The sequence below is a fragment of the Colletotrichum phormii genome, assembly GCF_030913505.1.
Source record: "Colletotrichum phormii strain CBS 102054 chromosome Unknown BDP81scaffold_5, whole genome shotgun sequence".
Lineage (NCBI taxonomy): Eukaryota > Fungi > Ascomycota > Sordariomycetes > Glomerellales > Glomerellaceae > Colletotrichum > Colletotrichum phormii.
The window spans coordinates 1-27,355 of NW_026851447.1; the positions used below are offsets into that span (position 1 = coordinate 1).

Here is a 27,355-nt window from a genome sequence, read left to right on the forward strand (position 1 = left end):
CATATATACAGGCTAGAACGGAACATTAGAGAAACTCTAGGAACGGAAGAACTATAGTATAAATCAACGTAATAATAAGAGATAAGAATATATTAGGTATAAGTGTTACGAGCTGGACAAGGCAACCAACTTGTTACGACCCAACATGAAGACCAGGGCGTGCCCCGCTGACGCCTAGCGGCTACGGCGCATCATATATGCAGGACGGGACGGAACATTGGGGAAACCCCAGGAACGGAAGAACTATGGTACAAGTCACGTGATGATAAGAGATATGATAAGGGATAAGGATATGTTGGATATGCGACATATCCAACCGAGTCAAGGATATGTTGGATATTCGGCATATCCAACATATCCAGACAAAGTGGACTGTACAGCACTGTTCAGTTAGGATCGGACTTGTATATAAGGATGGACTCGAGCTGGGCTCTAGGACAGACTTTCCATAGCTCTTCAGCAATTAACTTCGTATCAGGATTAACATCCGCTTTCAGCTACTACCTTGACAAGACTACGATTGATCACCGAAGCCTTACCTACCCTTACGATTGACAGACATAGCTTCCCTGAAGCTATCCCCGACTACGATTACTGTTACCAGTTCCGCAGCCTCAACTTCTGCAAACTACCCCTACGACTAGCTGGCCGTAACACAACTGTGGCACAAAGCAAAAGCTTCGATAATGATGACTCCGCATCATTTTCCCTTGTTCTGCATTATATAGCTACGCGCCCACAGTGACAAGTTGCGGCGGGCGTAACAATAAGCTATCTAAGCGATCCTTAGATAACTAGGATATAAGCAATGTAATATATCTAAATAAAGATACTATCAAGTAAGTTATAAAGAATATATTTAGAATTAGGACTTATATATAGGATAAACTCGAGCCGGGCTCTAAGATAGACTTCCTATAGCTTCTTTAGTAATTAACTTCGTATTAGATCTTACGATCGCTTTTAGCTATCTTCCCTAAGAACCTCTTTGACAAGACTACGATTGATCACCGAAGCCTCCCCTATCTTATAACCTATAGACATAGCTTCCTTGAAGCTATCCCTGACTACGAATACTGTTATCAGTTCCGCAGCCTCAACTTCTGCAAACATACCTCACTACGACTAGCTGGCCATAACATCGCTATGCAAGTACGTTAGCTTATATTAACCTAAATAAGATCGAGTAAGAAAAGGTACTATATAGGAATAAATAAGAAAATCACGTGATAACGCACGTGATGGGCTGATTACAGAGTGCTGATGCTATTCCTATTTCGTGACACATATTCCGTGAGAGTTTGCCAGAAAATGGCTGTCCCAATGCCCTCGGCAATATGCCGACCTCGAGATAATTCTTCACCCCAAGCCGCCCGAACTCCGCCTCCCTCGGCACTTACTAGGAAGGCTATACGCAGCAAGATCCCATCATGGAGACTTTGCAGCATACCACGAGAGATTCGCTCATCAAGATGCGTTGCTCAACTGCAGCTGTGGGAAACCCAAGACACCAGTCCATTTCTACTTCTGCAAGCGTGGACGCAAGGCTACACCGCGCTACCTCCGCCAACGTATGGCCAAAGCAAGTATTGATTTCTTGTTAGGTTCTGCTAAGGGAGCCTCTCTTCTATGCGAATGGATAGAGACCAATTTCTTTTCCGAAATTTGCCCGAGTCATTGAACAGGAACGTTAGGTGAAGACGGTAGCCTGTAATATAGTTTAGATTAGTATAGACCATTTTGGCATAGCGCCCGGCACGTCCTTTTGTTACCAGACGTTAAATACATCATCATCATCATCATCATATTCCGTGAGAGCGCCCGAACCCCGTATCAACTTGTTGGGGAAGCGGGTCAAGATTCAACCGCGAAGACCGTTACTATGGTATGTATAACTGAATCAACGTGCCGTGAGAATAGGTTCATTACGAGCTGGCGGCAAAATTATGTATCAAACTAGCCAAGTCTGTTCAGTGGACCAATATGTTTAGACATCTGGAAGATGTCAAACCAAAGGCCCGAAGTTGATAAAACACCCAGAACAGCAAACTCAAGTGAGGTGAATAAATCTCCATGGTGCAACAGCACCTGAATGCCTTGGCATCAAAATGCCCACGGGATCAACTCCAATGCCGTTGCTGATACGGCAGCACCTAGTATCCGGCGTCGGTCCAAACCATTCGGGTCGGAGAAGCATTAGAAGAACTCGATGCCATCCGTCCACGTCTGGCAGGTATACGACATAATATCAGACGTTGCTTGGCGGTATAACTTAAGCTCGTGCCCTTTCCTCTTTCACGATTGCGAGCTCTTCGTTGCGATAACGAACTGAACCTTCACCTGTGTACAGGAACTTTGATTCTTTTCAACTGGATGGGAAAGGATCATCGAAAGATGAACGGGTTCTAGAATCTTCCGTGTAGACGTGATTGGCTGGAATGGGCCGATCGAGAAGATAGCCGGCGGCCGACTGAGGTGACACGGGGAGTCGGGCTCTTCACCGACGACATATCGGACCAAGACGTAAAGGTCTCAAGAGGTGGGGTCCCATTGTCTAGATATCTGAGGCGTCAAACGTAAAAACCAGAGTGCTTACATTTGCCCACCTCTCCATCGACGGACTGCAAATCGGACCATGTCCCTGGGCCGAGATCCGAGAGGAGGGCACCGGAGTAAGTCATAGTCGCAGTAACCAAAAAAGCGACTCGACTCCGCGCCGTACGTCCCATGGTGGACGGATTCGCTGTCTCGGGGGCTAATTAGGAACCGGTAGTCATGGTATCGTCGTCCAAAGAAACATGATAATTTGTGTTCATGATGGCCCCAAGAGACGTTCGTCCCAGTGCCACAGCACTAGACACAATTCGTTGCTATCAGATCCTCTAGTCAAGCAAGATATACCATTTGAGGTAACTCGGGCATCTCTAACGATTGAAGTCGTCAATTCCATTGTTTTATCAGATTCCATCGTCAATCCCACCGGCTCGGCGTCGACTGCAGCGAGCGACGACCTACATGAGAATAATTCCAAGGGAGGGCGAATACTTCGCCGGCAGTGAACCGAACTAGTCTCTGTGCTACCCCAACATCTGGATCGATTCTTGACCCTTTGGGTGCCGTTAGCGCAGTAGAGTGCCGGTTTGACAATCAGGCCTGCGTTCCAAAGGTCTGGAGGCGGACAGGGGGTAACCACAATCTGGGTTTCTCGACAGTTGATGATTACTGATTACAGAATTCCTCCCTCAACGATACCACTCAGTGACTCGTTCCAGTCATGCCAGTGTACGCGGCGGCCGGCGTGACCTCCGATGCGGACCACATCGCGCCTCCAAGTCCAGATCGCCCATTCCATCGGGGAGGACGCTCCCCTCGAGTTCACCACAAAGAAGAGGGCAATCACTCGCTCGTCAAGCTGTAGTAGCAAGAAAGACTAGTCCAATTAGCGTAACTTGGAAGCCAGCTTTATCTAGTCTACAGGATGAAAACCAAAAATGGTTCACGCTTGTTAAGCCCGCCGTGCCTGTCTTTCCCTCCTGATTGGCGAGGAACCTGTCATCTACGCGAACATGGCCGCATCCGGCGATCCTCACGCCACCACTGCGTCCACCCTCTCCAAGCTAGATGCGGCTGGGCAATGGCTTCGTATATCGTGCGCTCTTTATCGTCATTTCTGCCAAAACTTTACAAGCACCGGCACCAGCACCAGCACCAGCATCAGCAAGCCCCCTCCGAGTCGGCGAACCCAATCGGCCTGGGGGCGCCAGGGAACTTAGACTAGAGTCTAGCTCTCGAGTGCTCGCGACAACTTCGCTCTTCAAAGTCGAGTGAATGGAATTGTCCGGCCCTGCTTATTTCTCGAAAGGCCAGCCACGCGGGGGGGCTTGTCAATTCTCAAACCGCGCCATTGTAGCCCTCGAACTGTCAGATATCAGCCCATCGGCTTTGTTGAAGCCACTTGGAGCCAGTCTCGAGCGGGCGGGCGCTGGAATACCTTCAATGTCCGCGTCACGGTGTCCTGTCGGACTTTGTCTAGAACTGAAGAGTCGTTGGGAAGCCCATATCGTTGTGGCATATCCCATTATCCATATCACCCTTCCCGTTGTGAAGTATATCCATCTTTTCGCCACCATCCATATTCTTGGCATGACAACTTTCTGATTCACTTTTACGGCATCGAAAATATTGTGGAGGACAATGCCATAGACATTGAAGGAGCATCGCCAAACAATTTTTACCGAGGGATCGTCGGTGCAAAACAATCTCTCCTGTGGCGAAGCCTGCCAGGGCAACAATCGAAGGCTGCAAGGCAGTCAAACATCGCGATGGTCAACGGCAGCGACAGCTTCGGCGCCAGCCTCGAGCGTCAGAGTTGGATACACTACTCAATAGGGATGGTCTTCATCTTTCTCAGAATGTTCGTTCAATAGGTCCCTCTCAATAATCGGAAAGGACTCAGGCTAACATCACCCTGTGGTAGGTATGGAAGAGCAAAGAGGTTAGGAGGCGTCTCCAACTATGAAGCGGATGACTATCTCCAGATTCTGGCCGCGGTATGTTTTAAAAGCAGATGATTATCAATGGCAACAACCACGGAACGCTGACAGCGATCTCGTGCCAGATCCTCTTCACCGTCCTTGTAGCTCTCCTCAACATCATCACCGACGGCGGCGGCTCGAATCTCTATCCCCCCGAATTAGAAGGCACCTTCACCGAAGCCGAGATCGAAGACCGCATCCACGACTCAAAGATCGTCCTCGTCTCGGAGCAGGCCATGCTGAACCTCATCTACGTCCTCAAGGCCTGCGTGCTGATCCTCTACACCCGCCTTACCCTCAACCTCGCCGCGCAGCGCCTGGTCCGCTGGCTGGCAATGTACGTCGCCATCGGCTGGACAGCAACACAAATCACAATGTTCTCCGCCTGCCGTCCCTTCAGCGGCTACTGGGCCATGCCGCCCCCCGACCCGCAGTGCACGACGTACGAGAACTACGCCATCCTACAGGGCTGGTTCAACATCTCCTCCGACACGCTGATGCTGATGATCCCCCTCCCGCTCGTCTTCCGTATGAAAGTGCCCTGGAAGCAAAAGCTTGTTCTCCTATTCGTCTTCAGCCTCGGTATCTGTGTCATCGTCGCGGCACTGTTGACAAAGGTATACAACCTCGCCGACCCGTACAGCCCTACATACATGTTGTGGTACATCCGCGAGGCCAGTGTCGCCGTCTACGTATCGAACCTACCGCTCTTGTGGCCTCTGCTGAGGGAGTGGTTCCCCTGGCTGCGGAACCTCAAGACGGCGGGCGTGCTTCCGACGCCGTCTAATCAGGCAACGGGGCACCGGACGAAGCAGGACGCGAACCTGTCGTCGGGCGTCACCGTCCACAGCACACATCGGGGGCCCGCGCCTGCGGGGGTGCCGAACTCGAGGAGACATACCTTTGAGGAGTTTGGGACCTGGCTCAGTGCCAGCGACCTCGAGCTGCAGAAGCCGGCGCGCGTGTTGAGATCGACCGCGAGCAGGCGGCACATTCTGGAGACTGAAGAGTACGACGCCGAGAGTTCGGCGCTTGGGGAGGAGAAGAGTGGAAAGAGAGTGTCGATAGTCGCGGAGTATAGTGTAGGGGACGGGGAGAGCAGCATGGGATCAAGTCCTGCACCACAACTATCGCCGTTGGACGTCGACCATGGGCTGCTTGACTGGGAGTATAAACGTCGAAGTCGCTTTAGGTCAGGGGCGACGGGCTCTACCGTCGGGCAGAGCCTGCTTGCCTGGGACGAGCGAGACAGGAGTCAGGGCAAGACGAGTCGAGTAAGTATAAACTCACGATAAGTGGTTCCTTAGGGGGATGGGGTATAGGTTCGGACTGGCTTACCGGCGTCTTGTGTTGGGTTAATCGTTTGGGGATACCCTGGGATTGTTTTGACGGCGTTACACTGTAGATATCGACATTTTAGCAGGGCCGGCACTCATTATGGCCGAGCATCTGTGCTCAGTGATACTCATGATTCGCGATGACATACCATGGTCCAGATCGTTGTGCAGTTTCCGAGCGTCGCAGTTGGATATCAATGGACGGAGGGATGTCCGCCGATTCGTTGCGCCGTGCCAGGAAATCATGACGCTTGTGAGAAGTATTGGTATTCGCGTGCCTCATTGGCAATGGTATCTATGACAGGCATAAATAAGAAAATAACAGGGGTATCGAAGCAATTCCAAACACCGCGCAACATCTTTCCGTCTTCGGCTCGTAGTCGTACTATTCGCATGTCTCGTCAAGTTCCCGGTCGGCGGGATGTTCCCTATGCAGTACTCCCATCCAGCTCGTGGGTCAACCGTCCGCCTAGGGGTTGCTCAGTCCAACCAGCTCCATGTGCCCGTAACTCTGCCCTCGTCCTTATTGGCCAATTTGTCGAACACCGCGGGACTCAAATCGAGATCGGTCGGCGCGCATCCAGTGCATCGGTCCACAACGGTGACATCCACCGAACCCTCGCCGTCGCGCCGGACCCGTATCTTCTTGCCGCATAGTGGGTTATTGTTCGGATTGCCGCCGCTCTGCACGTCGTCCCACAAGTAGTGCGAAACCGAAACAATCATGTCGCTATCGCTGCTCGTCTTTCCACATGCGCCCAGCCCGGGAGCGTAGTATGTGAGATCACCGGTGTGAACATCTTGATTGTTCGGAAGGGGCAGATCTTGCTTTCCTCCGCCGCGCTTGGAGAGACCGAGGCCGAGGGCCAGAGGTAGGATGAGCAGGAGAAGGACTGCGAGCGGCAGTACGACGAAGAGAAGGAATCGCTTTCGTGACAGGCCAAAGTAGGTCTTTTGCGGCGGTAGCAGAGAATCGAAGCGGGCCGCTAGGGAGGGATAGGCCTTGTGTGCTGCCGTTGCGCCTGCAGCGGCCGCGGCGCCGGTGGCAGGAGCGGTCAGATGGGCGTGATCATCTGAGCGTTGAGTATCCTCTTTTGCGAATCCGCCCTCGTTCGTTGCCGCGGGGGTAGTATGCGTGCGATCATCGTGCTGTTGACCAGTCGTCGCAGGAGCGAAGCGATCGAAGAAAGAGCGACGCTTGTTGGCCGTAGGAGTCTCCCAGTCGGGTGTCTGGTATGTTTGCGCTGGGCGCTGGATGCCTTGTTCCTCGTCGGTCATTGTGAGAGCAAGTGCTTGTCGCGAAATTTTTCAATGCCGCAGTGATTTTTGCGTGGTGCCGTTTGAGTCGTCAAAGCCGGTTCGAGTGCATTGTTCGCGATCAAAGACGTTGTAAATGCGGTGTTTTGGTAGTGGTTGCAGGAGGACCTGAAGCTGTCTCGCATGCGCCGGAGAGATGTGTAAGCGGTATGTACATGTAATAATGGCAGGCAGGAACAAGAAATAAAGAATGACGCTGGTGGTGGCAGTGAGTCTTTCCAGCCTGGCAGGTCCCCGGGAAACCCTGATGACGAGGGAAGCCGGCGAGCGGCAAATGGTTGGCGATGGCAACAAATCTCCGTCCCTGCCGCCAGTCAGCCAGGATGGGAAACTTGATTTCGCGATGATGTGGCTGGTGGGAACGAGGGGCACGTTGCAATGCAGGGGCCGTCAAGGTGCACCTTAACGCGCTTTAGGTCGAGGTGGCTGGAGCAATCTAGCTTTATTGGGTATAGCGGGAGATACATACCGGAATGGACCTGCAGAAGCGTGGCTGGTGGGGCAAACGCCCTTTCCCTGATTTTGGAAGCCGCCACCTTCGCTCTCACCACAGGTTCAACTGAAGCTCATCAACCATTGAGTGGTTCATGAGACTCATGAGACCATCAGCAACCGATGGCTTGACTTCATTATCTAAGTTGTTTGAGCGACATCAGGTCAATGAGTTCCACTATGGGCCTAAGCAACCCTCCAATGGCGACTCCCATGACCTCTGGCCCGGCTGCTTGCATGAGGCGCCTAGGTACACCACAATCATTTCCTTGTCCGCGAACAGTCCTTCTTCGCTGAGCCATGAGGATATTTCAAGTCTGAAGTATCATATCGCGCTCTTTGAACGGGGCATGTTGACAAACGGTCACTGAAAGCTTTTCAGCCAAGCGGTCTCGGTCTTGAGACACATCCGCTAAGCGTTCAAGGTCATCTCGAAAACTATTCAGATATCTCACAAACACACACTGAAGAGAAACATCTCAATCTCTTTCAATATTTTAGAGAGTGGCTGATACATCTATCTCATTGCAGCTCGATGCTTTCACTTTCGTCGGTCTCCCCTGGCAGATGGGCCCCTGGACTTTGAGAAGTGATGCCTTGTGCTTAGTTTCACATGAGCCATCGTCGTCTGGGAGACTATCTAGACCTGTACCATGGCAGTAGCCCTCATCTCCATTTGGGATGAATCAAGTTGTATGCAAAAAGCTATTTGCCCCAAGTGTTCAGCAGTTAGCGGTCCATTCGAAGGTAATGATGGCAGCCTGGCGTTCATCTCTCTCATCCTCTGTCTAAACCTTCGTATATCAAGTCATCAAAAGGTCCACACAAGACGTCCATCATCTTGCCAACCCGCTCTGGAAGACCAGCAAGCTTCTCAAGAAGAGATTGAACCTAATCTACAGCCCTCCACTCAACTCTCGTTACAATTACACAGTCGCAACTCAGTAAATCATCATGTTCTTCAGCTGCCGTGCCAAACAGCCCGCCCCTTCGCCGCCCCGGCCTCATTGCGTCTACTCCGGCTGCGTCCACAAGGTCTTGAAATGCGAGGCACCCGCCAAATCCAGGCGCATCCTTTCTATCTTCTGCAAAGATCGTAGGTTTAATCTCCACACTTTGATGAAGAACCCCGTCTAACGTCGTCTCCAAGACGCCTGCCGGTCACGTACTGGCGAGAAGATGTGCACAAACCCCAAACAGTGTGGTCTATCCAAATACTGCGAAGACCGTACGTCAACTTACTTTAAACTTTATTCGTAGCTACGTTTGTTACTGACCATGTTCATCTGACTTCAGACGGCCGTTGTCACTGCCAGGGCTGCTCCAACCAGCGCATCTTCGCCGACGCAAACCAAGACTGGCCATATTGCCAAAGCCGTGAGACTAACCTTTTCCCCCGCTTGGTAGGCACTTTGCCATAAGATGTGATACTGACTTTCTTCATGTCTCGGGGATGAATAGACACTTGCTCAACCTACGGGTGCCATAACAAGCGCGCCATCAACTCCCAAATGTGCAGCTTCCACACGCCCATCTGCCTTATCCCCGCCTGCGGTCATCCGCGCGTCGGTGACGGCCTCTATTGTCCGAGCCACAGCTGCTCCGACAAGGACTGCAACAGCGTCATTGATGGCGGCAACTGGTGCAGAGACCACCGGCTCTGCAAGACCGCGGGATGCGCTTCGCCGAGGGTAGTCTCGCCTGGTGGAACACATGAGGATGTCTGCTGGTTCCGTGAGTCTGACTTCGCTCATCTGAGCCGGTTCATCACATTCTAGGATGGGATACTGACATGGCGAACGCCTCAGATCTACCGACAGCTTGTAAGACGACAGGCTGCGGAGTCGTAGTCAACGGCGGCGTACACTTCTGCCCACAGCACGAGTGTACATACCCGCCATGTCGCGAGCCCAAAGACAACGCAACCGATGCATCACGCCTCTACTGTGCCAGCCGTAAGATACATACCTCAGATTCACATATCTCTCAAGACTTTCGGCCTTATCTTACCACAGAAATCCGCTGACGAAAACTTCTTTCCAGACACCTGCCACACCCAAAACTGCCCCCAGCCAGCAGCAGACCTCGCGAACCCCTCGAAACCACCACACCAACCAAGCTTCTGCGTAGCGCACAAGTGCACAAGCCCAGAGTGCGTCCACTCCTCGAAGCCCGCCAGCCGCCGCTGCGCTCTCCACGCGTGCCTGCACCCCTCATGCCCGTCCCCGCGCGCCGACGACCCGCTCCTCGTTTCCGCGAGCCAGTTCTGCACAGGACACGAGTGCCGAACCCCAGGCTGCCACGGCGCCGCGCGGGCGAACGGGAGCTTCTGCGACGCGATCCACGCCTGCGTCGTCCCCGGATGCCCCTCCCCTCGCGGTGTCGGAACCGGTGCGGAACCCGGAGTAGGCGGCCCGGGATCGGTATGCTGCGCCTCGCATACCGCCATGATCGCCCGCGACACTGCAGGCTGGAGTACGACCACCGAGCGCAAGACTGTGCCCACGCCGCCTTCCTCGCCGCTGCCGCAGAGGCAGAGGTTTCCGTATCTCAGTCAGACTGAAGAGGCGCTGGGAATGCGGTTCAGAGAGGAGAGAGAGAGGCATGACCAGGAAGCTAGGCTTGCGGAGGAGACGAGGGCTTGGCATGCTGTTACTACGGGTGCTGTTGCTCGTGGTGGGAATGGTGAGGTGGAGGTTGTCGGGGGCGTCCCGTTGCCCGTTGGGTTTGAGACGAGAGGGAAGAGGCACGGGGCTAGGAGAAGGGGGAGTTATGATAGTGGGGTTGCACCGAGTCCGACTGTGAGTGAGGGGACTTCCCCGAGCAACTTTACGTTTGTGAGCTGAAGGATGGATTATGAGGGTGTTGTGGAGGGAGGTTAGATGATAGAAGCGTGGGCATCGAAGTAAGATTGATGGAAGACAATCATAGAGGCTCGACATAGACGGTGCTGGACGGTCATCTGCTTCAATGGGCGCCAAGAAAACAACTCTTATCCACAACTCTTTTTCTAAATTCTCTTCGATCTAAGTGACTAAAATCTTGCCCTAATTCTGTTTTCAATGAGCGGACGGCTTCATGCTTGAAGCCAACGTAAACCAAATAACGACGCACTCTGACCGACGACCTTTTCAAGCCAGGTCTTCCAAAGAACGAAATACCACATATCAATATCCATTCCAACAGGCGACAGATGTTGGGAAACAAATGCAGAACCCCTGCCGCTGTAGACGAAACCGAAAACTATCGCGACGATATAGGGGATCGGCTCACGCGACCTCAACATATAGCATCGCCATCCAAAATCCTGAACAAGACACCTCACCGCATCTTTTCAGGCGCGCAAGGGCCGCAGAGAAGCAAGCGGAAGACCACCAAGCATCAAAAGTGGTACCACCATCGGTCCAGATCTTCAGAGACCCAGGAACTCATTGGTTATGCGAGTCCACGATCACATGCTTAGCAACCCAATCCATCAACCCCGGCCCCCGTATAGCCTCTGGGGGCCCACCTAAGCCCACGCCCCGACAAGACTCATGCCAAAGGCGCCAAAGAAGACGAGCACGCAAGCCCAGACGCGCTTGGAGCCTCTCAGGACACGCCAGCTCTCATCGGACAGGAAGTCCTCTGCCAGAAGCTCAATCAGCGCAGCAAAGACAAGCAACCCGGACGAAATCGCATTCATGGTACCGACGAGGATAAGTCCAAACTCCGAGTCAGGGCTGTAGAGGCGGTGGGTCGCGAGACCAATGGCCTGGCCGATGGGCGTGGTGCAGCCGTAGGCGAGGGCCATCATCCAGGGCTGGAGGCTACCTTGGGGCCAGTCAATGTTTGCGATGCGGGAGCCGAGGGCGAGGCCTTCAAAGGTCTGGTGGAAGGCGATTGCGATGAGGAGAATAACGAATTCGTGGCCGACGGAGACGGAGAGGGTCATGCCGATGAAGACGGAGTGGAAGAGGATACCGACTTCGAGCATCATGCACTGGAGGATGTCCTTTTGGTGCTGTTGTGCCGGGGTGAGAACAATGCCGCCGTTGGAGTTGACCTGTACGGCGCGGTTCTCCTCGTCGACGATGACGCGCTTCTCGCCGCGCTGCTGCTGCTGCTGCTGTAGCTGCTCGCTTTCATCATTGCCCTCCGGAGCGAGCACGGCGTCGTCGGGCCTGCAGCTCATCTGGCGAGCGGGGGAGAAGACCATCTCGATGATGGTGACGAGGAAGATGCCGGCCAGGGCGATGGCGCCCGGCATGGCGGGGTAATCCTCGACCCAGAAGGAGCTCAGACATGGGCTGCCGAGTAGGGTGAAGGCAGTCGGGAGGAGATGGACGAAGGCAGTGGCGAGGAGGACGCCGGTGCCGAAGTGGCGGACGGCGAAGAAGAAGGGCCGGGGGATACGGATGCCGGGAATGCTCTTTGCGATGAGGGGGAAGGCGCAGGCGAGGAAGGAAGTTGCGAGGATGATGAAGAGGGCGCCGACGTGGAGGGGCGTGTTGTAGGCTGTTTCGTCGCCGAGACCGCCGGTCGGGCAGGTTGAGCGTGCGGTGATGCGATCATGGTCATGGGTATGGGCATGGCGCTTGGTGACGGCTTGGGAAGTTGTCAGCTTACATTGTGTTGAGGTATTGGTCGTGAGTAAGACGGGTGAGAAGAGTATAAGTGAGGTGAGGCAGTGTTGAGAGAGGTGAGTTGAGATCTGTAGGTTGACACATGTGGGCAACGGGACGACGAGACCCGTCTGCATAGGGACTGTGATTAAGGAGGATATACTTACAATGAGTAGTTTCTTTAGTCGCGACGAGGAAAGACGCGACAGCCTCGGGGCTCTTGAGGGCAGAGATGATGGCTGAGCAGCCAAGGACGGACAGGATCCAGCTCACCCAGCCCCAGAGGGCGGAGCGGGCGGGCGCAGAGGCCCAGAGGAGAGGTGTATGGTCATCACCACCATGCACCTTTTTGTTTCGGGGATGGAAACCTGAGAGTCGTCAGTCATTGCAGATTTGGTGGTTGAGTGTCAATGATGATGCCGGCCGATGCCGCATGCACACCGAGACCGGTGAGTGGGGTGAGAAATGGGAGAGGGGACCTTGATGTCGTCGGTTCCAGTCTCCGCATCATCACAACCACAACACCACCAACATCATCATTGAACAAGGTTTCCATGTGAATTCAGGACTCACCGTGTTTCCATCTTCCCGAAACGCGCAGCCTCCGATCGGGCTGCAGACGTGGCAACGTCTGGTAATTCATGTCGTCACCCCGGCCGTCGGATCCATCGCCGGCGCCGCCCCGGGCCCTGCGTTGCTCGCGGGCGTTAGCAATGCCGTTCAGATCCTCGCAGGTGGTGAGATCGGCGGAGAGGAAGGGCGGGTTCTGGTTCCAGTCCGGATGCTCCAGCGTGATGTCGTCGTTGCGCGAAGGGCAGTTCATTGTGGTCGAGAACGACCTTGAGCTGTGGTTTTTTTCTACGGGGGACTAGAGTCCTTTCGTGGGCCGATTGGGAACTGTCTCGTTATCGTCTACTTGTTGTCGGTTTGGATTCGGTGTGATTCGATGTGGTGTCTTGTTTGATTGTAATCGTAAATGGAGTTATGAGAATAAGAAGATGGAGTTTGAATTACGAGTCAATCTTGAAGGCACTGGGGATGTAGGTACCTTAGTACTTTGAGGTACATCCGGATAGTCAAGGTATGGTATTCATACCTACCATGTGGTAATGTACCGGGGGCTCAAAATGGTGTCAAGTATTTCTACACCCAACAACGTATGGCTAGTGACATCTAGCCGCTGTCTCTTTGCGACCTTGAGGGAGACCGGGTGCAGCAGGGCACCAAGCCTCAGGGGGTGGAATAGGAACCTTGAAAGACCTGGCCCGACTGGCTGTCCCAACTGGCCGTCTTCGGGATCTAGAAATTTTTAGGGGAGCGGGGCGGGAACTTGCTTCGGCCAAATGCGGAAGCGAGTCACACAGCCAGTCTCAGCCTCAGCATCACCGATGTTCTCTCTATCTGGTACCTGCGATTCAGCTATGGATAATACGCTATGAGAAAGAAAGCTCAGTGTTTGAACATGTCTGCCGGGGCCGAGGAGGGGCTCCTGGACGGACGGAGGATTGTGCCGGTGGGAATCTGCAATCAATGCCCGTAAACCGTAAATCCAATCTTCATACCGCGAAACTCAGGCGCCGATTTTGACTGGAGACTCTCGGAAGACGGCAACAAGTCAGATACTTCGGACGTTGTCTAAGTAGACAACTGCTCATGCTCACCATTGCCTGCCCATCATGACTCTATTCCCCTCTCTCTCAGTCACCCGCCTATGGTTACCTTAGGTGGGCTTGGCTTACGATGATGACCTCCTTGCGTTTCACCGCTAGCAACCCCAAGCCCAATCATCAACACCCTCTGTATGATCTCCTCGCGCCGAGGATAAACAAGCCATCACCACTACCGGCAATGCATATATCCCCTTTCCCCCAATCTCAAACCGTCCACCCGTATCACTTCAACCCCCGCGATTAGAACGTCACTGCATACAGAGTACCCGGTTCTTCCCATAGTCACATCGCCCACCACTCAGTGATGGGCGTTCCCGCTTACCCCATGGGGCTGAGTGCTCCCGCTCTATTCCGAAGCTCAGGCCGCAGGACTAGAGATAGCCGACAACACCAGATAAGAGATAAGTCAGATTCAACTCCCTCTCCTCTGTGGCCATATGCATTGCTTCGTGTGTGTTCGACTTTGTGTCTTGACTTGACTGCAATCTATGCTTCTCTCGCCGTGAGGAGGCCAGGTGTCATGCCCTGAAGGGCGCCCAGGCCCCAGACCGCCCGGTGCGAGTTTAGGGACGCGTCACTTGACTTGGCCCTGGCTTTCTTGGCTACACCTTGGTCACTGGTCACCGTCTGTACGATAGTGTAATTTCATCCCTCTGGTCTTGGCCTTGGCTACAGATCACACAACTGTGTCCGGTGCCGGAATCACCTCGAGTGACTCAAACTCGATCCGAGTAGAAGGCAATCGGAGACGGATACGGAGCCAAAGGAGCAGGTCGACCCGGGCCCATTGCGCGTCGCCGCGGGTCTTCGGATCCGAGAGCCGTCTTGTCATGGGGCAATTTGCTTGCCGGTGACCGAATCTGCTCGGAGACCGGGGCCGGTTCGATTTTGATTGTTCTGACGTCTCGTCCTTTCGGGCTACCAAGCAGATAGCTATAGTTCTATATTGAAGCAACAGACAGGAGGTACCAAAGCCTGCATCATCAACTTTGGTACGAGATGGCGCCCTCTCGATCGTACACTTGGACGAATGGTCAGATGCAATGCCCTGGAGGATCTCAAATTCAAGAAGGATCGCAGCAAAAACCAGATCTGGGCCGCTGGGTCCTCAGATCAGGTACGTACTGTAAGTACGCCATTCCTCGTCAGGCTTAGCTTGGTTCAAAAGAAGCGATTACCTAAGACTTCCGAGCTCCACCAGAGGTCAACCAATCAGTGACACTCCGTTAGTCATGTCATTCCGATCACATGAGTGTGAGCCGAAGTGGCCTGGGTGTCGTCGTGACCTTCGCAGCGAATACAGCTAAGAAGCAAGTTTAACGAAAGCTATCATAGCTCAGATTTTCTCGGTTACCTTACTTTTAAGGACAGGCACGAAGGCGTTCTCCAAGAGGGTCTTCATACCACAGGGTTGCTCAAACACCCTTTTGATGGCGGGTAGGAATCGCTATTGTAACTAAGCGGAGGAAGAGTGAGGCCCAAGATGGGAAGTGCAGAATCTGCCGGTCATCTCTTGAGCTATTCACCCGCAGATTGAGCTACACAGCGGATTCCGTTCAGTCACTGCTCACTTGCGCCGCGTATTGTAAAGGAAGTCAGGTGGGACGCTAATCGACAGTAACACCCTAATATATCACGAAACGGGAATAATATCAGCACTTATCAGGCAACTTACTTGTTACGGCCAGCTAATCGTAGTGAGGTATGTTTGCAGAAGTTGAGGCTGCGGAACTGATAACAGTATTCGTAGTCGGGGATAGCTTCAATGAAGCTATATCTGGGAGGTAGGTGTTACGACCCGACATGCACGACCAAGTCCAGGGCCTGCCCCGCAGGACCACGGCGACTAGGGCACACCATAAGTGCACAAACTATGGGAACACATGCGTCGCCCTACGGAACGGAAGAACTATGGAGCAGGTCACGTGATGATAAGATAAGGAAAGCCGTATGCCAAGAATACGGAGTCCGTCCCTTTGAGGTACGGACCCCGTATGATAACGTCCACATCTGCCTCGACAACCTCGCAGTCGCGGCTAGACTATACTCCCAGAGCACAGGAAGCAGCCAGGCTAGATTTAGGGCCTTTAATAGGCTCTCTTCCTCCTGGACCCGGAGACAAAGAGAGAGCTGGACAACCCCCGGCAGGGTTTATGTTTGGTGGTGCCCTGGGCACACGGGAGTACCAGGAAATGAAGAAGCGGATGCTCTAGCCAAGGAAGCCTGCAAACTAATCCCAAAATCACAACCACAGCCCTCATTAGCGCACCTAGAAAGGCAAGCTAAAGCAGCTGCTTTCCAAGCCTTTGCCAGAAAATGGCTGTCCCAATGCCCTCGGCAATATGCCGACCTCGAGATAATTCTTCACCCCAAGCCGCCCGAACTCCGCCTCCCTCGGCACTTACTAGGAAGGCTATACGCAGCAAGATCCCATCATGGAGACTTTGCAGCATACCACGAGAGATTCGCTCATCAAGATGCGTTGCTCAACTGCAGCTGTGGGAAACCCAAGACACCAGTCCATTTCTACTTCTGCAAGCGTGGACGCAAGGCTACACCGCGCTACCTCCGCCAACGTATGGCCAAAGCAAGCATTGATTTCTTGTTAGGTTCTGCTAAGGGAGCCTCTCTTCTATGCGAATGGATAGAGGAGACCAATTTCTTTTCCGAAATTTGCCCGAGTCATTGAACAGGAACGTTAGGTGAAGACGGTAGCCTGTAACATAGTTTAGATTAGCATAGACCATGTCGGCATAACGCCCGGCACGTCCTTTTGTTACCAGACGTTAAATACATCATCATCATCATCATTTCAGAGCGAGCCTCGTACCTATTCTCTACTTTCAATGGATAACCGTTCTCTATCAAACATCTCGATGCCCACATTGTGACCACACGACATGTAGGCACCGTTGCTCTCGGGTATTACTACGCTTCGTTGTTGTTGTTGTTGTTGTTGTTGTTGTTGTATTTTAACGCCGTAGCGGCAAGGGCGCAGCCGCCCTTGCGGCAGACCTCCCGAAGGGTATATGGCGTGGAGGGCCGTAGGCCTATAGCTATCACTAGATACAGTCCAGCTCGTCCTCCAAATCGTGCCCAAAGGCAACTATGTGTTTAACCTGTCTCTGGGTGCCGCTGGCTTGCCCGAGACAGTGCTATGGTCGTCCCTAGAACGCAATTCCGCCAGTATCTCCTATCCTTCGACCCAGAGCCCGCAGGCTTCTGGTTTACAAAACGTTCCAGTAACCGTCCGGAGTATATCGTAATAGGTAATACCGCCACAAGGGAAACCACAAGGGGCAAAACCTCGTAAGACTAGGTTGTAGGGCTTGCTGTTAGGTTCTGTAACGAGTATAGCTGTATATAGCCGTGGCTATACATCGCTACCTAATGGTCGTTTCGTCTCTTCGAGGGAGTCTTCGATCGTTTAAGGGGCAAAGGTGCTGAGAGAGCGAAGTCGAAAAGTCGGTCGGTGATGTTCAATTTGGGCCCGGAAGCGCCACTTGCGCCGGGAAAGAAAGTCGCCCGTCTCCTTCGGGAGGCTAGATGGAACCTCTGCTCCCTGCCCTACCAGGAAGACTTCGTCTAGCCTGCGGAAGGCGAATTCGAGTCGACGGCGGCTCGTTAGGTTGAATAATCGTCGGCTCGATTCGAGGGGAAAATGTGCGTTGTTAACTAAGGGTTTGATTAGCGTATAGCTAATCCACCCCAGCGCGCAGCGGCAAACCGCGGGGACTGGGGCCCCTCCTTAGCATGGCACTAATAGCCCGTGCCAAGCTGGAGAGATGTTTCGTGGAGGTTGTTACTACGCTTCGAAAGCGATATTTTGCTTCCAGGATTACAACAGCTCAAATTCGACGGCAGGATTTAAAGGAACGAAGAAGAGGATGGACAGCAAGGTGAGTTACGGACCACAAGGACCTGCTTGCACTTTGCTAAACACCACACAGCGTGAAATCACGTTCTATCTATGTATGCTCATGGGCTTAGCTCGCTCGAACGAGGCTGTTAACGCATACTACTTGCCCGCACATATGCTGTCCTTGTGTAAATCGGTCGTCACGATGTGCTTGATATCTAGCCGCGGGATTCTAACTCATTCTTAGGCGGTCATCTAATAAGACATCCCCTCGAACGAGACCACACAATCAAATATCTTGCACAAGTAAGGACTATTATGCAATGGAAGACAGGTGCGTTGGTCAAGACTTTGAAGGAACAATGGTCACAGCTGGATAGCTTTCAATCAAGATGATTCAATTTCACTGGCTACGCGTCATAATCATTGTCGAGTCTCTCTTGTTAGGTACCTCTAACAACCTTGCATCCCGAGGCTGCAAGTTGTGACATCCTCGATTTCGCGCGCCGTGGCCCCCTATTGGTCTAGACACCATCATTGAAGTTGTAGTGCTTATCCCGGCGCTGATGGATTTGTCAGAGGTGTTATTCAAGCAAGGCGTGGCAGGAAACAATGACTTACAGTATCCCATGGACGGCGCTTGTCAACAAAGCGCAAGTCCGTTCCAAGTCTGATGCGCCCTTCGGGGTCGTAGTTCTTGGTCGAAGCATGGATCTAGCGTCAACGTTAGCAACTTGCAAACATGTGGTAAACAAGCGGAGCAAACGTACCATGTGTGCTGAATGGAACACAACATCACCAGCCTCATATGCGCTCACCAGCCACTTCTTTCCATACCCCCGCCCGAAATCCGCTGGCCCATCACATAGGAACCCCGTGCTCATCATGTTCGAGTTGAACGCATTCTTCGTCTCCTCGTCGCTCATTCCCGCGGCTTTCGCCTTCGTCGTAAACTCATTTTCGATCTCCTCGCCCAGCTTCTCGCCGTCTTGCATGTAAATCAATCCGCCGCCCTCGAGCCGGACGTCGCCGATTGGCACCCACGCCGTTACGGACGTCGGCTCGACGTAGCGCATGAAGGATTGGTCGTAGTGTACGCCAATGGCCTTGTTTCCCGGTGTGTTGTTGCGGAGGAGCGTACGCTTCACCGTCAGAGTGTTCTCGTCGCCCCAGCCGGTAAACTCGGCGACGAAGTTGCGGAGAGCAGGGTGGTTGCAGAAGCCCCGGACCGAGCCGTCCTCAGAGCCGGCGTGCCAGTCTTCGGTGCGCGCTTTTAGGGCCGCCGATGTGAAGATTTCGGAGCGGTCCGTCTCGCCTGGCGCCGCGTTCTTGGCGCTACCGGCGCCGATGCCGGGGTAATCCGTGGCGGACTTTGCGTCATCGAAGATGCCTTCTCGCGGGGATGTGCCGGGCTTGATCATACCCGAGGGCGCGAGAGAGTTGAAATATGATTCTCGTGCGGAGAGGACATCTTCACGGGGGATGAGGCCCTTGATGAGGAGGTAGCCATGTTGGCGATAGCGTTGGCGGAGGACGTCGAAGTCTTCTGTGAGGTGGGATTGGATGAGGGGCTCGACTTCGTTGGCGGAGAGGAGGTCATTGTTGACGTGTAGTTGAACACCGTTGAGGGTGGGAGGGGCATCAGGGGTTGGTGATTCTGCGTGAGGCATTGTGATATTTCTAGTAAGAGGATTGAGGTAGGTGTCTACTCCTTGTATTGTCTATGCTACGGGCTGCTTGAGGTGGTGATAATTCTTGATGAGAGCACAGCGCTTTGCGAGATTTACACGAGATAGAATCGAGTTTGCGAGAATGCGCCCATCGCTCAAGAATTCTGATTCCCTTTATACCCTCCGTCATCCACAACCCATAGCCACCCATTGGAGAAGTGGTTGCCGAACAGTGGCGTCCTCGCACATCCACCAGCACCTCGTGAAGGGGAATAAAACCCGCGGAAAACCCATAGGGCAACTAGCCGGCGGAAAGTTACCGGATCAGGCCTAACCCGCGGGAACGCTGACCATCCCTCATCCCCATCTTTCCCATTTTCCCCGCATTTCGTGCATTTTCGAAGCAAATCCGGCCCCGCGCTTGACGTTGTCACTACTCCACCTTGCCTGTTACGGGCGGCCGGAACGCGGGCTCTGCTAGATTAGCGACAAAGATGGCAGTGGATACCTCTGTTTCGTGGTTTCATAGGAGATTCCGTGTCGCTGAGGGTGTGGGGGATGGATGGTTGTCTCCAATGGTAAGGTCTGAGTGGGATTTCCGGGATTTGAAGCATGGGGGCCCTCTGTTGTAATAGACAAGATTTCGCCGGTGGGATGAGGACTCAGTGACGTGCCCGAGATTGATGGTCTCGGAATGCTGGCCTTTCTTCCACCCATTCCGAGTAGTTTATTAATCATGCTCACGTACGGTATTCGATCCGGTTGGCCACTTTACCCTGTTCATTTTCAATAAAGTCTTGGGTGTTGTCACTGGTCAAGACTCACTAAAACTATCATTAGATCCGCCACTGTTATGCTCAATATTGCCAACGTTGTAGAGGTTCCAAAGCGAGTCTTCAGACATGCACGTCATATTCACCGCCAAACGACTAGAAATCAATGGTGTATTGCACCAGAGTTCATGATCTATCTAGCTACCGTCAATTGCATATCCTGGCGAACACGAAGCTCACCACCTCTAGTTGGTGCCGCCGCATCCCTGCTGATCAGTCAAGGCGGCGTAAAAGCTTTCCTTGTACGCAGCATCGAGGTTGGTCTGGAAGTTGGCGTCGACAAACGGCACCTGGGTCTTCTCATACTCAACAACGGACAGCGAGCGCTCAGCCGCGTCGGGAAGGGCATCCCAAGCGACAAGAGTGCGCTCAAAGACCTCATCGCCATCAGCGCCCGTGAACGGTGACATGGCGTTGTCGTGAATCTGCATTTTGGGGTGCGTCGACTGCAAATAGGAGATGTCGCCTGTCATTGCCGTGTCCCATACCGTGTGGTCCTTGGTGAAAGATACGCCGACAGGGAAGACGGCTGATGCGTCCGAATCGCCCTCACAGCCCCAGCGGTTGACCCAGACTACGATGCTGGCCCAGTAGTGGGTGTGGCCATTGTTATCTCCCTTGGCCCAGCGGACCTTGGGGAAGTAGTAGGAGTACATGACGGCGGTACGGCCTTGACTGCTTCCACGTCGGACGTAGACCTGTCCTGTGCCGCCATTACCGCATCCGCTTCGTCCGCCACCAGTAGGTCTCAAACCAGCTCTGCAAGTAGTAGTTAGCTCATGCTACTTTGCAATGGTGTTATGAAAGGGGCCTATTTGCTTACCCGAGGCTTCCAAAAGCATCGACTGCCGGGTAGGGATCACAGCCTCCGGAAACGAAGAGCTCGGGATTGAAACGGAGCTGAAGTTGGCCTTCCAACCCCAGAGACGTTGCCTCGTTCAAGGCGGCGACCTTGTCGTGATCAATCCAGTTGAGAGCCGTGCTGGTCGGGGCAGCGGAAGAAGTAGACGTGGCAATGGTAGTGCTCCACACAGAGGAGGTGGTCACAAGAGAGGAGGCCGGCTCCGATGAGGTCCAGGAGAATGGCGCGCTCGTCGAGGAAGGGAACTCCGATGGGGGAGCCGAAGAGGACCATGGAGCAGCAGAGGAAGTCCATGGGTCGTAGGTCTCGGAGGCAGTCTCCGGGTCATAAGACTGCGAGGGGGTCGGGACCTGCGTGGGCGTCGCAGGCTTCTCGGTGGGCTTCTCAGTGGGCCTTTGCTGAGTGGGCTTGACCTCCGGAACAGACTCGGGCAGGTCAGGATTGTCTTTGATGGGGTCCAGTTCAAATTCGGGCATCGATCCAGCGGCTCCGGAACCGGCGGCCGCTGACAACACGGCAGTCTGCCCAGCCGCAATGGGGAGAATCGCACCTGAGGGCGCCATGACGAAGCCGCCCAAGATTCCTCCAATTATCACCGCGCCGACGACCGCGGCAACTGTCTCTCCGTTACTCACATGGATCGGAGCCGGAGTGGACGACGGCTTCATGGCACTGCTATGCCAGGTTGAGGAAGGAAGTTGATTGGGCTTCCGGGTAGAGGAAGGAGGCTGACTCCATGTCGTCTTCCGGAAGGAGGATGGCACATAACTGCTCCAATGAGAGGATGTAGTGATGCGAACAGACTTGGACAACGTCGTGGGGATGTGAGAGGACGTCTGGTTTTGGGGAGGCACGACGCTTGGGGCCGGCTTCGGGCCTGGTGCCGGCTTCACGCTTGGGAGGGGCTTGATGCCAGGGTTGACGGCCCTCTCGGCCAAGACGTCGCCGTCATCCTGTGACTCAGGGTTGTAAGGATTGTCGGGAGAAGCGACCTGGCCATTGATGGCCGTGGAGAGGAGAAGCAAAGTCAATGCGTGTCGAATCATTGTGGATTGTTAAGGAGTGACTGGAGGACTATTAAGGAGTGCAGTGCCGCTCTGGAGCACAATCAAGGACAAGGCACGATTTGCGTGGATGATTCTTTATATTCAGGACGGGCTTCTGCGTCGATGACCGAGCTTCCGTTTGCTTGGGAGCCTCACCTGTAATAAAATTGGCTTTCAGCGTTGTTGTCGCTGAAAATTAGCATCTCGTAAGGATGGAGGTATACCCAACTCAAATACAGTGTGTGAATGAAAAGTGGTGGAAATTCTCGGTGAAATAGAAACGACTCAGTCTACTTTACTACACGCCATGAACATTGTGCTAGTACCTTCTCTTGGCAAAGTCTCCATATTCCCCAGAGGTCAATGGTGTCATGTTTCCTTGAGATATTGATTCGGGAAGGACCAAATGTAATTAGACCAGCGGTGTTACCGACTTTTCGCGAATATCTTCGAAAGTATGCATCAGTTGAGATTTGAGAACCTGGGTCCAAGTTTGTGTAGCAACGTTCATGTTTGACAATCCGCTGATCACTCATCAGATGCTATTCCAGCTAGATTATGACCGGAGTTCCGGTTTGATTAGGACACTATCTGCAGCCTGCGAGACTTCATGAAACTGGAAACAACCTATTGGCAGTGGGCACCTGCCATAACCTTTTGCTACCGCTGTAATCTGCGGTGAACGAAGGTATAATCCACAGAAGCACAGGCCGCTGGATATCGGTCAGTCCGGCCACCTTGGAGAACATGGATGGAATGCAAGGTTCCAGGAGGGGCGGGAATGGCCGAAGAAACCAATTTATTCAGCCTCACAAACGGTTCTCTCAAAGCTAGTTCGAGTCAACTTAGTTCAAGCCTATATTAATTGTCACTCAGAGAGACTTTGGCTAGCTAAGTTACAGCCCCACTCCTTCCGGTTCCCAGCGATCCTTCATTTACTAGTTGCCCCAGTCAACGCTCTAACATCACAACTTCAGGCGGCAAGTGTGCCAGCACCGTACTTCAACCTATGTTACTTGTCCAAGATTACTCAACTGACTGCATAGGATTTATCTAATGGTCTCCCTACAGTCACGATGGCCCACCTGTAGGGCTCAATAATCGTTGCCTAGAGGCTCTGCCCACACCCGATAGTATGGGCAGAATTTGTTGTTCTATTTAACGCCATGGCGGCAAGGGCGCAGCCGCCCTTGCGGCAGACCTCCCGGAGGGTATGTGGCGGTATGGGCAGAATTGTAACCGCAAGTTAGCACAAACATAACAACGCGGCCAATCAAAGAAATATTAGATCTTAGTTCGGCAGAAATTCCCGGTATATTTGTTTTCATCTCCAGGCAGCCATCGAAAGGTCTTTCGTAGACCGAATCCGAGTTTGTCTGCCACAGGACCCATAGCATATAAGATCCGACGTGGTGGGTAGAACATAGTTGTAACGACCGTTCAACTCCAGTCAAATTCACGTGGAAAGTCCTTCGAGGCAAGGGTACTTCGTAACACTGAAAGTAAAGAATCACGGTTACGGTCCGAACCTTCGTATCATCACCTCCCGGTAATAAGTATTTTAACTACTGATCCCATCGGTGAATGTGAGGTGAGAACATTGTCCTGTGTATTCTTTCGCTCAAAAGCTAAATAGCTACACTCAAGTGCTGAAGAATCCTGAAGAGAAGGATCAGATTTTCAAAACCTCGCTCCCAGCTCTTCACTAGCCTCCTCCAAATTGTACTTCCCCAATCAAGAACAATTACTACACCTCATTAGAAGAAGCCCCCACATACGTGGTATCAAAAAATACCAGAGAATTGAACTCACTTTCCACAATTATTCAACTGAAAGGTACATGTTCGTCTGGCCGTCCTCCCTCTTGATGATGATCTGGTCGATGCCCTTCCGAGGAAGCATGCGGTACACGGCTCGGTAAAAAGGAGTTTGGTTGAAGATGGCCCAATCTGCTTCTTGGTCAGGCTTGACTCTGATCTCGTCTTTGAAATGGAGGCCGTGTTTGTTGCGGTATTCGGTCATTGCTGCCTTCGTGGCAAGGTTTTCGACGTCGTCAATAACGACCCACCACAAATCGTCGGGATCGATGCCCTTTTTGTCGCAGAGAGCTGCGAGGACTTGGGACATGTACAATTTGTCTTCGTGGTCATCTTCCTTGCCATTGTAGGCCAAGTAGACTGTCATGGTCTTCTTTTCCACGTTGATTCTGACCTTATCCACGGGAGCGTTGCCTCCCGAGTAGTGAGGAGTGGTTACAAAGTACAATCCATTCTGGTACTCCTCAACCGTGTACCCGTGCTCCTCCAAGATACCGGCGTAGACTCCCAGGAGGGAGAGGCTGAGAAGGAAGTAATAGTAAAAAGAACGCATTGTAAATAGTCCAATGTCCAATGCTGGAAAAGCCGAAGAAGATGATGATACGGTCCACAGCCTTCGAGCCTGAAGGTCTGGAGGCTTGAGAGATTTAAGTGAACTAGAGGCCGTGAGGATTTGCCTGAATATGAAGTCAGTACGTAAACAAATAATCTGATATCCGCAGATCTTGTCCTAGCTAAGATGTCTATCATCCATATTCCCGTGAAGCTGTCAAAGTATCTGAGTGAGTTTCGGGGTGACCGTCCAAATTTCCGTTTTTGCTTTTCCGGTTTTCTCACAATCACGAGATATTTCCATCATGCTTCACATGTGACCAGAGATAGAATACATTTTTGGAGGTGGTTGGGTCTGCCGTACGTATAGCATGCACAGTGCTACAGATCATGGTGATCACGTAGGTATCTTTGCTCTTCCAAAGGGTAGTAGCATTAAGGTTACGGCAATTCACTGAGTGTGGGTATAACTAACGGCTTGATTCTGTATGCTTTGTTGCTATGACTTTCCGTTCATTTGGCCGCTGGAATATCATGTTTGGATTACGAAATAACGAGTCCGCAGCGTTTTGACATCTACTGGTACCTAAGTACTAATGAATGACATCGCCAGGCGGCCAGAGATATATAAAATCCCACGGGTATGTATACACTGGCATTTATCCATCATCACCTTCTTCGACAATACAAGTTGAACTCGACCAGCAACAATGAAGTTCGCCAGTTTTGCAACTTTCCTGCTTGCCAGTGTGCCGATCGTCTTTTCGGCCACTTTGCAAGCGCGAGGAAAAGATGTGGCCGTTGGTGACAAGTGGAAGAACCATGACGATATACACGCCCTTCCAGCTGAAGCTGCCTCTGGAGTCGAGGGAGAACTCCAACTTCGTTTTCAGCCCTTTATCAAGGTTCTTGGAGGCTGCGTCCCTTTCCCAGCCGTAGATGCTGAAGGCTATCTCGGGTAAGCATACCCATACTCTGTATCTAGTGTTGACTAGCTATACTGTAAGACTTTGAGGCTAACTGAATTTCATGAAGCGCTGGTCTCAAGCCCACCGGCAAGGGAAATGGTGACTGTGGGGCGAGTGAGGGCCAGCTCTATGTCAGAACTGGCAAAGTCAAAGAACGCACTGGAATCATGTACTCCTTCTATGTCCCCAAAGTCAACAAGGAAAATCGTCACTACTGGGCATCCATCGTTGTATGGATCTACGGTACCGACGTTAACACAGCGCAACCCGTCGGAATCAGCTACCAAACTGACAACGGAGCGTACAGCGTTGGCTCATATCCCGCCACAAAGTGGTCTTCAGGCGCTAGCCTGGTGGGCAGACCCACGCATCCGCTCGTCGCCTACTGGGGTAAGAAAGTCGTCGGACCCCTTACCGAGAACATGGAAAACACGCTCAACCTCCCGATCATTGACTGGGAGATGGTGCCGGAACCTGCGGAGAAACAGCTGGACGGTGTCATTTACGAGCACACCTCTGTCCCCTTCATCGACAAGAACTTTGGCAACAACCTTAACGAGGCGTTCGACGAGGGCTTTTACGCTGATCTTCCGGGCGGCGACGGCGACGAGGATGCAGGTGACCCCACCGACCCGGAGCCGGCTGGCCCGATGCCCTCAAAGGTTCCGCCCGCTCCAACCGTTTCGAACAAGCCTCTGCCACCGGGAATCTAATAAAACCCAATCCTTTGTCGGGGACTCGGGCAGCTTCGGAGAACACTTAACAACTATGTTGATGGAAAGTGGCCGATCATGTATCGACTAGGCCGCGTTTGTCTACTATAGGCGCCTTCGAAGGCAAAAGAATGGGGTCAAGGGCACTTCTGGGGCAAAGTGTACACGGGTGTTTAATACGTTCTTCCTTCTTTGGTAGCAGATTTCTCGTTCAATTTGATTGCAATACCGTCGAATGTATTATTGTTCGAAACGTTTCCAAGACTGGACTGAGACAGAAAATCTCAATTGATAATTAAGTCGATTTGAAAGATATTTCTCTTATCCGTAAAGAATAGGGCTCATATAGCTGAATAGGAATTCGTCAGGTCTAAGAAACTCAGACTTTATAAGTCACGATGATAACCTATAGTTGAACTTTCGTATTAAAGGAAACGAAGAAGCAGACAGCTTAGCTAAGGAGGGAACAACTCTACCAGTCCTTAGGGGCCAACTAGCTACTCTATCAGGTATCAAGTGGCTTGCTAAAGAGCAGCCAAGACGCCAATATAGACGATGGTGGAAACAAGAGGCAACTCCCCGCTATACCCAACTAGGGCTCAAGGCTACCCTTGCTTGCCCTCCTGAACTTGGCCTCCCTAGGGCTGCCCTTCATCACCTCCTCGCGGCACGGTCAGGCCACGGGGACTTTGAACAATATCACCAACGCTTTAACCACACAGAAGCACTACTCACCTGCTCCTGTGGATGGGTTAAGGAGGCAGACCATCTAGTCTACTGCCGAAAGACCCTACTGAGGAGGCAACAGTGGCCCACCCTCTACCCCTACAGCCGCCAGGAGCCCGTAGGACCTATAGGGTCCCTCGATCGCTACTTCAAGGGGCTAATCACTGACTCTGAAGGCTTCCAGGTCTTCCTCTGCGTGACAGACTTCTTCCAGAAGATCTGCCCGCGGTACTAGGAGATAGGTCATAACCTATCCTCCAAACGACAAACTACCTCTATTAAGAAACCAGATGGTTATAACGGAACTAGGGCACCAGTGGGAACTAGGGATGGATAGAACACATAGTAGCTCAC

The 27,355-nt window shown here is 52.6% G+C and overlaps 8 protein-coding genes across 8 annotated transcripts; 3 read left to right on the plus strand and 5 right to left on the minus strand.

The window, feature by feature from the left end:
• Positions 1 to 4,322: 4,322 nt before the first annotated feature.
• On the plus strand, positions 4,323 to 5,830 carry BDP81DRAFT_313093 (uncharacterized protein; the record flags this gene model as incomplete). Its single annotated transcript, XM_060583864.1, has 3 exons — positions 4,323 to 4,414; positions 4,496 to 4,550; positions 4,619 to 5,830. 3 exons carry the CDS (start codon positions 4,323 to 4,325, stop codon positions 5,828 to 5,830), a joined length of 1,359 nt encoding a protein of 452 aa, XP_060447903.1.
• A 522-nt stretch (positions 5,831 to 6,352) lies between these two features.
• BDP81DRAFT_313837 (RlpA-like double-psi beta-barrel-protein domain-containing protein-containing protein) lies at positions 6,353 to 7,150 on the minus strand (the record flags this gene model as incomplete). Its single annotated transcript, XM_060583934.1, has 1 exon — positions 6,353 to 7,150. The coding sequence occupies one exon, from the start codon at positions 7,148 to 7,150 to the stop codon at positions 6,353 to 6,355; it is 798 nt and encodes a 265-aa protein (XP_060447904.1).
• A 1,043-nt stretch (positions 7,151 to 8,193) lies between these two features.
• BDP81DRAFT_512133 (uncharacterized protein) lies at positions 8,194 to 10,749 on the plus strand. The gene is made up of 6 exons (XM_060595788.1): positions 8,194 to 8,777; positions 8,832 to 8,909; positions 8,978 to 9,058; positions 9,143 to 9,415; positions 9,490 to 9,636; positions 9,725 to 10,749. The coding sequence occupies exons 1-6, from the start codon at positions 8,636 to 8,638 to the stop codon at positions 10,525 to 10,527; spliced, it is 1,524 nt and encodes a 507-aa protein (XP_060447905.1). The 5' UTR covers positions 8,194 to 8,635; the 3' UTR covers positions 10,528 to 10,749.
• A 443-nt stretch (positions 10,750 to 11,192) lies between these two features.
• BDP81DRAFT_313038 (ZIP zinc transporter) lies at positions 11,193 to 13,108 on the minus strand (the record flags this gene model as incomplete). The annotated part of the gene is made up of 3 exons (XM_060583860.1): positions 11,193 to 12,268; positions 12,453 to 12,653; positions 12,859 to 13,108. 3 exons carry the CDS (start codon positions 13,106 to 13,108, stop codon positions 11,193 to 11,195), a joined length of 1,527 nt encoding a protein of 508 aa, XP_060447906.1.
• A 5,230-nt stretch (positions 13,109 to 18,338) lies between these two features.
• BDP81DRAFT_458814 (uncharacterized protein) lies at positions 18,339 to 19,484 on the minus strand (the record flags this gene model as incomplete). Its single annotated transcript, XM_060593462.1, has 3 exons — positions 18,339 to 18,377; positions 18,436 to 18,528; positions 18,585 to 19,484. 3 exons carry the CDS (start codon positions 19,482 to 19,484, stop codon positions 18,339 to 18,341), a joined length of 1,032 nt encoding a protein of 343 aa, XP_060447907.1.
• A 1,033-nt stretch (positions 19,485 to 20,517) lies between these two features.
• BDP81DRAFT_302691 (necrosis inducing protein) lies at positions 20,518 to 21,289 on the minus strand (the record flags this gene model as incomplete). The annotated part of the gene is made up of 2 exons (XM_060583136.1): positions 20,518 to 21,076; positions 21,141 to 21,289. Coding segments are annotated over 2 exons (708 nt in total), but the record flags the coding sequence as incomplete, so codon positions are not given.
• A 2,757-nt stretch (positions 21,290 to 24,046) lies between these two features.
• Positions 24,047 to 24,595, minus strand: BDP81DRAFT_447022 (uncharacterized protein; the record flags this gene model as incomplete). The annotated part of the gene is made up of 1 exon (XM_060592135.1): positions 24,047 to 24,595. The coding sequence occupies one exon, from the start codon at positions 24,593 to 24,595 to the stop codon at positions 24,047 to 24,049; it is 549 nt and encodes a 182-aa protein (XP_060447909.1).
• A 721-nt stretch (positions 24,596 to 25,316) lies between these two features.
• On the plus strand, positions 25,317 to 26,194 carry BDP81DRAFT_287041 (necrosis inducing protein-domain-containing protein; the record flags this gene model as incomplete). The annotated part of the gene is made up of 2 exons (XM_060583037.1): positions 25,317 to 25,552; positions 25,630 to 26,194. Coding segments are annotated over 2 exons (801 nt in total), but the record flags the coding sequence as incomplete, so codon positions are not given.
• Positions 26,195 to 27,355: the final 1,161 nt, after the last annotated feature.